Source organism: Engraulis encrasicolus, chromosome 4, assembly GCF_034702125.1.
Source record: "Engraulis encrasicolus isolate BLACKSEA-1 chromosome 4, IST_EnEncr_1.0, whole genome shotgun sequence".
In the NCBI taxonomy this organism is placed as follows: domain Eukaryota; kingdom Metazoa; phylum Chordata; class Actinopteri; order Clupeiformes; family Engraulidae; genus Engraulis; species Engraulis encrasicolus.
Genome location: NC_085860.1, coordinates 29,052,270 through 29,063,081, shown reverse-complemented (window position 1 = coordinate 29,063,081; position 10,812 = coordinate 29,052,270). Strand labels below are relative to the sequence as shown.

The window sequence follows — 10,812 nt, the reverse complement described above, 5'->3', positions numbered from 1 at the left end:
CCAGGGAGTTGTCCGTGTCCAGCACCAGGACCAGCCGGCAGCAGTGGCCCATGTTCTTCTCCCGCCAGAAGCCCACCACGTCCTCCAGACGCAGGGTCTCGCCCCCTGGTGGCGGCACGCACAGACACAGACACAGACACAGACACACACAGCAGATTTAATTACAGCAAGGATGTCCAATTCAAATTCATAGTGGGCCACAATCAAAATCTCTCACTCAATCACTCAATAATTGCTTAAAAAAGGACTTAAATTCCGCATGCAAACGCTTAATTCTGAGAGCTACATACAGTAAATTTCACTAGCACTAATTTTCCAATCATATTGTATAATCATCAGATGTTCAAATGTGCCTGCATATGAGTGAAAGATTTAAGCAATAAGCCACAAGAGGCCGTGGGTTGTGCCCGATTTACAATGAGTAAAGCGGAGTGCCGTAAAACAGTGAGAACCCCCTCCATCTGGAGCTACCAGGGCTAAGAGAAAATTCCACCCGTATATACCAGCACAAATAGAAAAGCAGTATACTTTTTAGTGCTTCATCATTGCTTTGAAGTGCCATTTTAAGGCATACAAAGCACCTGGCATAATCAAGTGCATAAAACGGCCGGGGAAGGTTAAAGGTCATTGTGTCTGGTGACTGGTCACAAATTAAATAGGCAACATAGTTACTAATCTACATTCCTCAATCTCAAATTGCCTACTCTGAATACAAAGAAAGTTGGCGTCTGCGCCTTAACTTAGGATCGCTTGTTGCTTGGTGCTCACCAAAAATAGTGATACTAGGACAGTCAAAAAGATGAGGCGCACACAAGTCTTGCAGGTTCAAAAATTGTATTGTGGCCGACAAATTAACAAAAGAAGTCAACGGAAAATATCTGGAGCCTTGTGTGCGCCTCATCGTTTTGACTGTCCTACTCTGAATACATAAATGAGATTGCCATGTTGCCATGGGGCTTTTAGATTTTACAGTGAGTGGTAGAACCTCCATATTTGTGTGTGTGTGTGTGTGTGTGTGCGCGTGCGTGCGTGCGTGCGTGCGTGTCTGTCCTGTATACCCATGTGTGTGTGTGTGTGTCTGTCTGTCTGTCTGTCCTGTATACCCATCTGTGTGTGTGTTTGTGTAGTACCCACCGGCCAATGCCCAGTCTCCACTGCGGTGCGTGTGTCCGCTGTAGAAGAGCACGTAGGTGTCGTGGCGCGGGCCGTCGGTCGTGGCCGTGTCCAGGAAGGCGCGCAGCTTGGTCCGCAGGCCCTCCAGCGTCATGCCGGCCGTGGAGTAGTCGCAGCCCGACGTCTCGATCATGTGGTGTGAGAAGAAGCGCTGCACGTGGTTCAGCATGCCGGTGGAGCGCAGGTTGAGGGACTGCACCTGCTCTGGGGGCAGCAGGGTGGGCTGGCCGTCTGGGCTGCAGGACGGGAGGAGAGGAGAGGAGAGGAGAGGAGAGGAGAGGAGAGGAGAGGAGAGGAGAGGAGAGGAGAGGAGAGGAGAGGAGAGGAGAGGAGAGGAGAGGAGAGGAGAGGGGAGGGGAGGGGAGGGGAGGGGAGAGGAGAGGAGAGGAGAGGAGAGGAGAGGAGAGCAGGGGAGATGAGAGCAGGGGAGGGGAGGGGAGGGGAGAGGAGAGGAGAGGAGAGCAGGGGAGATGAGTGGAGAGCAGAGTAGGGGAGATGAGAGGAGAGGAGAGGAGAGGAGAGAGAAGGGGAGAAAAGAAGAGAGGAGAAGAGAAGAGAAGAGAGGAGAGGAGAGGAGAGGAGAGGAGGAAAGGAGAGGGAGGAGAGGAGAGATGGGGGAGGGGAGGAGAGGAGAGAGGAGAGAGGGGGGGAGGGGGAGGAGAGGAGGGGAGGGGGGGGGAGAGGGGAGGGGAGAGGAGAGGAGAGCGGAGGGACATGGGAGGAGAGGAGAGGAGGGGGAGGAGAGGGCAGGGGAGGGGAGGGGAGGGGAGAGGAGAGAAGATGAGAGAAATAGGCTGGTGGTCAAGTCAAGTTAAGTCAAGTCAGCTTTATTGTCAATTTCTTTACATGCGCTGGTCATACAAAGAATTGAAATTACATTTCTAACTTTCCCATGCAGACATAGACATAGACTTTAGGTATGGATAGCTAATTAGACATAAGCAGTACACATACATTACACCAACAGTATGTCTAATCAAAGGCACAATCCGTGATGTTTATGTCATTTTGACAGATCAGCCAACTTCACAAATCATCCTTTTATTACATGCTCCCAGCACTGGTGGGGAGTGGTAGATGAAATCGTCACAGATTATGACTGTAACATACTAACACCTACAGGGAAATCCAACCCTGTGATGTCTCACCTGCAGTAGTTGGTGGGAATGACCACCGCGTAGCCCACCGCCGTCCCTCCCAGGTAGCTACCCAGCTCATGGAAGAGGCCGTGGACCAGAGACTCCACTACGCAGACCAGCAGGAAGGCGCTGATGTAGAGCATGTTGAGTTGCTGCAAAAAAAAAGACGTAATGAATTACTGTTGTACAGCTCACCAACCAGGAGGTGGAGAACCCATGGCTTCTGGAGGAATACACTCAGTCATGTACTCATTCTGGACTTAGCAGGATGCCATATTGAATTCCTCTGAGAACAAGGAGCATTCCTCTGAATTTTACGTATGTTGTCCAACATGTTGGATTTTCAGTAATAGACAGTTAAGGCGCAAAATTCACTGTACTTTGGTTATGCTCATAAATTACTTAGTAAATATTCATGAAAACATCAAATGTGGGAAGAGGCAGCACAGCTGAAATGAGCATTATTATAGAGCGTTAGCCCTAGAGATTTGGTGCAAATCCAACCACCCATTGAAGTTTTTGCTCCAAAACATATAAAATATAATATATAATATTATTATTATTATAATATTTGTAGGGCATCTTAAATTTCTCAAAGAGCCCTAGGGGGATTCCTGGGGAATTTTGGTGTGTTATTCCAAAGGTATTATGAACATATTCTGAAATATTCAGCTTGTTTGTCTTAATATGGAGCTAATACTCTTGGACTAAGTACAGTAGGGATGCTTTATTGATCCTGAAGATGATGGTTTATCTGATGATTTTACCAATTAAGGGATCAACCCGTTGAATGATTGGGATGGATTGGATCAAATATGACATGTCCCAGTCCCACCTCTGCAAATAAACTTGAGCGCACTCACTTAACCCAAACAGCAATGATCTTCATTGTTTCCCCATGCATAGACCATTCTGTGGTGCAGCACCACAGAATAAAAACCAAGCACCACAAATCGATCAGCAGCCGTACAGACTTGGCAACGGTGGTATGCATTGGTGATACATTTTGCATGTGTGTGTGTGTTTGTGCATGTGTGTGTTCTCTTTTTCATTGTTAAGTGTGTGTGTGTGTGTGTGTGTGTGTGTGTGTGTGTGTGTGTGTGTGTGTGTCTGTCCTGTATACCCATGTGTGTGTGTGTGTTTGTGTGTCTGTCCTGTATACCCATGTGTGTGTGTGTGTTTGTGTACCCCTCCTAGCCCTCCTACACTTGCAATGACCTTTTTTTTTACCACAGCACAACACAATTGTGGAAACACATGATCTTACTGTACTGTAGGTGCATGCCACATGACCATCAGCGTACCTGCCATGAGATGGCCCCGAGGATGACGGTGGACGCCACGCTGAAGAAGGCCAGGCGCTGCGAGATGAGGCAAAAGTGCCGCATCCCCTTGGAGGTCATGACCCGTCCTAGGCTGCCCACGTCAGACCTGGCGCTGCCCGACAGCACCCGCTGGCAGTCGCTCAACTTGCTCTGGAACGCACAGAGGGTGAAGACCAGCACCACGTGACAGATGAGCCAGAAGATCCCGAAGACGGTGAAGGCGGCAGCCGGGAGGAGCAGGTTCCACACCTCCAGGGGAGCCAGCTTCAGGCCGGCCAGCACCAGGAAGGCCCCCTCCACCGCGATCAGCGGCAGCAGGGTGAGCCGTCTCCACAGCCCGGCCTGGAGCAACAGGGGCTGCCAGCGCTCCACGGCGGACAGCCCGCTGAAGTAGACGTCCAGCAGCGGCTGACTAATCAGCCGCACGAAGAAGCAGCTCAAAGCGAATGGGCTGGTGTCCACGAGGCCCGATAGGAAAAACACATGCATGGAGAGGCCTGCAAAACAGACTGCGTTGGGGAGAGCCAGGTAGGACTTCGTGCGGAGGGCCATAACCAGCACTCCAAATGCTGACGAGAGGAACGAGATGCCTGCTGACTTGTCAGGGAGCCAAAAGGTGCTGGCCAGAGAGAAGCCGATCAGCTCCAGGACTTCGTAAGATGTGAGGAACATGGGCTTGGGCTTGGAGATGCCACAGACCCTTTCTAGGAGCGCCCATAGGATATACAACACAGTGCTACTCAAGAGTAAGTAATCAGTGACTTGCTCCTCCACATCAAAGCTTGGGTTATAGTGAATAGACAGGAGGCCCAGGAGGAATCCAAACCAGGCATGGATAAGGCAAAGGCTAACAGTCTCCATACTGAAATAGTAATAAAAAATACTGGCAATGCCAAGTGCAAAGAGTCCCAAAATCAGAATGACCAGAATGATGGAGTTTACCGTCTTCTCCCACATGACGTACAGACCAAGGCACACAGCCACAAACAAACAGAGATTTGACAGGTAGCCCAGAAAACGGACAGACGTCCACCTATTAACATCTTTCACAACTTCCTTAAACTTCGTCATGGTTGCGTACAGGCAGTGGCTAAAGCAGTATTTCAGTAACCTACACATTGCTATTAATCAGACAACCGTCCTGACACACAAAACATTGATACACTTTCAGAAACTGTCTACAAGTGTGTCTTAACATTTAGTGTTTTTCCACTCCCTCATGCCAAGGGGAGCAAAACACGTCGTTTACTATACGGTGCATCCTAATGAGACTAAACAGACAGACAGCTACATAGCTAGCTCCTCACTGGACACTGCCTGCTACATAGTCAGTAACTTAGACAAAGTGACAGATAAAGTTATTGCAGTCACTGTAATGTGGAGGAAAGCACTATCACCACCACGACCTTATTCGATTACTACTAGACATATCACTATCTACCTGGAAGCTTACTTACAACTTCGAATATTAGCCACTTCCAAATTGAAGTGTGACATTAAGATTAACATGATACACACCGATATTAACAGTTAAGTGTTCATTTCGGCAAAGACTGCCTTACCCAATTGAGATATGCGAGATAACCTTAGTTGTTTGATCTTACACTTGTTAGACCAGTCACAAACAACTTACTATAAGCTAACGCTAGCTGTCTAGCTCACTTGACACTTCATTTCACAGGATTAACTTTACCAGTGAACTGGGCAAAATAAGAACCTGAGGTCATTCAACTCGCCATTCGCGTTTTGAAAAATAGTCGATTGAGAAAAATACGAAAACAGCCGTTGTATTCACAAGTTACTCTGTCGAGAAAATCTGTCTGGTTTCGATTAATTCAAAACTTTATCCTCAGCCAGTATCTGTCAAAGTAAACTACGGCATGTCCTTGGAGCCAAACAGAACTCGCAGTGTTTTTACCCTGTGCCACCTGTTTCGAGTCAATGGTCGTGTTCGTGATGGCGCATTGTTGCTGCTGCTGTGTTCTAACCAGAATGCATTGAAATAATGGCAAAGTGAAAGCTCACCTGGGAAACTCCAACTCCCATTGTCATAACAAATGTTACGGTTTCATTCAAATAGCTCATATTAAGTGGAGGACGAGTAATGTTTCATAAGCATATTTTTAGTTAATAAATTATGTAATTCATTCTGCAAAAATTAGTATAATTTTCTCTCAAAAAATGTCATTGGTTTCAATGAGGGCACTCGTGTTCTGGCAGGGACTCGCTTTTCGGCACGACAGGGGCATAGACCAGGAGCCCAGGGGGGTCAGCCTAGTTGGGAAGGTTACCAATTTTTATGGGTACTATGATGTCTGGTATGGTCCCCAGATAGAGGAACAGCACGTCTGCCGGGTTCCCTCTGGTGGGTGTGGCCAGGGGGGCTGTAAAACTGGCACCCCAAAAATGGGCTAGATCAGTTGGTGAGGTTACCACTTGGAACCTGTTGTAAATTGTTCATCATAGTCCCCTGATAGAGAAATGACCACTGCCAGACATTTTTAGTGGTGGGTTACCCCCGGCAGACACCCCCGTATGATGACACCCCCAAAAATGGGCTAGATCAGTTGGTGAGGTTACCACTTGGAACCTGTTGTAAATTGTTTGAGATGGTCCCCTGATTGAGGAATGGCCACTGCCAGACGTTTTTGATGGTGGGCGGGGCTTGCCAGACATCATTAATTGGGCGGTAAAAAATGGGCTAGATCAGCTGGTGAGGTTACCTCTTGAAACCTATCATGAATTGTTCATCATGCTCCCCTAATAGAGAAATGACCACTGGCAGACATTTTCAGTGGTGGGGGACCCCCGCCAGACGCCCCAATATGATGACACCTCCCAATATAGGCAAGGTCATTCACATAAGGTTTGAACCAGACATGGTACAAAAGACAAACGACACACCACTTTTTTTTAGATAATTCCAATTGGGGAATTGATTGGAAGGGTCAACATGTTCATAGAAACTTGTTGTGGGTACTTTTTAGGACAAAAATGACTTTTCTTTAACAAATATTACAAATCCGGGCAGGAACCAGTTTGTAGGCTTTCAAAATCAATGGAAAGATGACGTGTTTCTGACTTAAAAGTGCATTTTGTAGGATGGTGGCCAGAATATTTAATTAATATTCACTATTATGACCAAAGTACAATAGGTTTTGCAGCTTAAGATGTTGAGGAGATCCCCCTTTACATGAAAAGTGTAATTTCCCCAATCATAATGAATACTTAGAATTTGATGGTGGTGGTAAACATTCATAAAAGGTAGGCTAATATTTGTGAATGGGACCAATTCAGGGACCAATTACGCTGACATTGAAGGCCTGTGAATTATAGGCCTACCAAGAAATTGCACAACTATGCACTACTGCACCACTATACAGCAGTTCTGAAGATTTCGAAGCAAAATACTTAAAAGGGGTATGCCACTATTTTGGGGCTGAATACGGTTAAAATCGTTGCCCTGGGTTTATAAAGGTGGTAAAGTGCCTTATTTTTCATGTTAGGTGTTGTCTAGTTTTAAGGAGCGAGTAAGTATCTAAGCTGGTGAGACTCAATGGATCACACATGCTACTGTGATCCATTGACTCTCACTAGCTTAGCGATATACTCCCTCTTTTAACTTGTCTTAAAGCAAGACAACGCCTAACATGAAAAATAAGACACTTTACCACCTTTATAAACCCTGGCAAACGATTTTAACTGTATTAAGCCCCAAATTAGTGACATGCCCCTTTAACATAGGCATATACAGGAGGACCAACAGACAGACATTAAAGCGCAAGACAGGACCAGTAACAGTATACAAGTACTAAGAAATACTTGTTGTTCCAGTTATCAAGTCACAACATTTGGAAGCAGCAGAGTGTGTTGCATATTGCAGGTGCCCAGGCAGTTGTTGTGAGTATTGTAGTCACATACGTATGAACGGCCATCTGGGTACTTTGCTTGTGAATGTGTGTTAAGCCCCTTATTGGGGGAAAACAAATTGAATGTCTCATTAACTTACATGCTACATCGCCTAGCCTAAATGAACACAGTCCATGCTTCAGCCACGGCTATTTGGCTATAGGCCTATTATTTATATATATATATATTTGAATAGCCGGCAACACAACACATTTTCGGCATGTTGAGCATGAACAACGCTAGTCTACAGGTCAATTGACTTGCATTGGCTTCCCCCTCAATGTTTTCAACCAAAAAGGGTGTAATGCACATGACAAAAGTCACACCATTTATGCGTATAGTGCAGTTCCATGTATGTTTGTGTGTGTGCGAGTGCGTGCACACAGTCTTTTCCTTGGGGGCAGCAGCAACAAGAAGACATGTATGGTGTTAAGAAGACTGCATGCATGTCCTGTTTTGCCTTGTTCTCCAGCTTATCAAATTGACCTCCATTAGGTGTTAAGGAGTGGCTTAATTGATGGCACCTCACTCTGCAATCAAGCTGCCTTTAAAAGCTGAAGGAACTGACGGTTCTTCATAGGTGCTCTATTTGGACCTGTGGCTGCTGCCGCACCAGTCAGGGTTTTTGTATTTAGGCATTATGATTTGGACTTTGTTTAATATTAAGTTTGTTAACGTCTTATCCTGGTGTACTTTAACAAAACCCCACAGGTTGGGTAACTTTTAAAAGATGTGTGTTGTCCTTCAAGGTTAAGATTTGGTTCTGTCTAAAACAACTTTCTTGATGCCTTTGCACTGTTTGCTATATGAACAAGAAGAGGTTCTGGGAGGGTGAATGAATTTATTATTGGATGTCTGACATGCCCTTCAAAGCACTTCATGATGCATTATGGTTGGTCGTAATTTAACAGGATAGGGAGGATTTCTTTGTCAGTGTCAAATGTTCAGTTGTTTTTTATTTGTTCACTTAATTATTTCTCAATACTTATATACTGTTACTAGCCCTGTCTTCCACTTCAATGTCTGTCTGTTAATGTCAGTCCTGTGTATGCCAATGTCGAGTATTTTGATACTAAATCTTCAGAACTGCTGGAAAGTGGGAATTTCACATTGCTGTTTCTTAGTACAATTCACAGGCCTTCAATGTCAGCGTAATTTCTCCATGCATTACTTAAAGGTGCACCAGAGTAATATTTTCAGTTGTTTATTTCCCAGAATTCATACCGCCCATTCAAAATGTTACCTTTTTTATGAATACTTACCAACATCAAATTCTAGTATTCATTATGATTCATCATTAAAGTATTCATTATGACTAGGAAAATTGCACTTTCCATTGTTCTCCATTGTCTGCCATTTTGAAAGAGACATTTAAGCAGCAAAACGTACTGTACTTTGTTCATAATGATACATATTGGTTTATTATTTTGTAAATATTAATGAAATATTCTGGCCACCATTGTACACAATGCACTTTTAAGTCAGAAACATGTCATATTTGCATTGATTTTGAAAGCCTACAAACTGGTTCCTGCCCGGATTTGTAATATTTGTTAAATTAAAGTCATTTTTGTCCTGAAAAGTACCCACAACAAGTTTCTATGAACATGTTGACCCTTCCAATCAATTCCCCACGTTGGAATTATCTAAAAAAAAGTGGTGTGTTGTTTGTCTTTTGTACCATGTCTGGTTCAAACCTTATGTGAATGACCTTGCCTATATTGGGGGGTGTCATTGTATTGGGGCGTCTGGCGGGGGTCCCCCACCACTGAAAATGTCTGCCAGTGGTCATTTCTCTATCAGGGGAATATGATGAACAATTCATGATAGGTTTCAAGAGGTAACCTCACCAGCTGATCTAGCCCATTTTTTACCGCCCAATTAATGATGTCTGGCAAGCCCCGCCCACCATCAAAAACGTCTGGCAGTGGCCATTCCTCAATCAGGGGACCATATCAAACAATTTACAACAGGTTCCAAGTGGTAACCTCACCAACTGATCTAGCCCATTTTTGGGGGTGTCATCATACGGGGGCGTCTGCCGGGGGTAACCCACCACTAAAAATGTCTGGCAGTGGTCATTTCTCTATCAGGGGACTATGATGAACAATTTACAACAGGTTCCAAGTGGTAACCTCACCAACTGATCTAGCCCATTTTTGGGGTGCCAGTTTTACAGCCCCCCTGGCCACACCCACCAGAGGGAACCCGGCAGACGTGCTGTTCCTCTATCTGGGGACCATACCAGACATCATAGTACCCATAAAAATTGGTAACCTTCCCAACTAGGCTGACCCCCCTGGGCTCCTGGTCTAGCAGCCCCCAATGGGGCCCCAAAGGAGCAATGTGGCGGGATGGTACCATGGTCAGAGTGGGTACCTCAGTCATGGAGGCAGATGGGAGAGAGCACTGGTTAATTACTCCCCCACCAACCTGGCGGGTCGGGAGTTGAACCGGTGTCCTGTCGATATGAGCGACCCGTCGAGATGTGATTCTTTTCGCTACTGAGCAGGCGCACGCATGCGCACACCCTCGCGGCGGTTTTCTCGGGTGATTGCCCATCGAATTGTGAGACCGCAGTTTACGATAGGATCCCCTGAGACAGTCAACTTTAGTTGGCACCGGCAACCATTGGGCTACAAGTCTAATGGCCTAACCGCTTACCCATGACTGTCCCACATAAATGCACCATCAAGAACGCGGTCAAAGCCACATATTCCACATAACTTGGTTTTACCTGTCCAACCCAAACAGATAGTTGTCTGGTTGAATTGAACAGGTAGACCTGGTCGTTTGGACTGTCTGTGGCACACTGTATTGCAAACAATGAATCTTGGTTGCCCATCTCTGGACGGAAAGGATCGATGTAAGTAGGCCTACCTCTAGGGTGCATTCCAATATGCGACCTTGCAATGCGTTCTCCACTTGTGCTTGTGGCCTCATGTTTTGCGGATGCCCCTCCTCTGTGGAGAAAACAATTAAGTTTCCCCGCTATCAGCCAAGCCACAACAATTTTTGGGGAACTATTCTTCATTCAACATCCAGTTTGCAAATGAGAAAATGACTTTACAATTGAGCTTTTGCAAGATATTGAAATATAATGCTGTTGTCAGTGATGTCATAACGATGCATTACTTCCTGGTATGAGGCCACAAGCACAAGTGGATGACGCAAGGTTGCATATTGGAACATACCCCTAGTTGAACAGGGTTGGCATTTCAGGAGTCTGAAATCCAACGGTGGCCTCTGGTGGTGAATTACAGTAA

At 45.7% G+C, this 10,812-nt stretch overlaps 1 protein-coding gene across 1 annotated transcript in view; it reads right to left on the bottom strand.

Annotated features, from left to right (window-relative positions):
* LOC134448046 (transmembrane protein 168-like) overlaps positions 1-5,364 on the bottom strand; it is an 8,350-nt gene extending 2,986 nt beyond the window's left edge. The window contains exons 1-4 of the mRNA XM_063197805.1: positions 3,617-5,364; positions 2,322-2,464; positions 1,135-1,409; positions 2-105 (exon numbers count right to left, since the gene is read on the bottom strand). Of these exons, the coding sequence (XP_063053875.1) occupies positions 2-105; positions 1,135-1,409; positions 2,322-2,464; positions 3,617-4,756 (1,662 nt within the window). The 5' untranslated portion in view covers positions 4,757-5,364. The remainder of the gene's footprint in view (position 1; positions 106-1,134; positions 1,410-2,321; positions 2,465-3,616) is intronic.
* Positions 5,365-10,812: the final 5,448 nt, after the last annotated feature.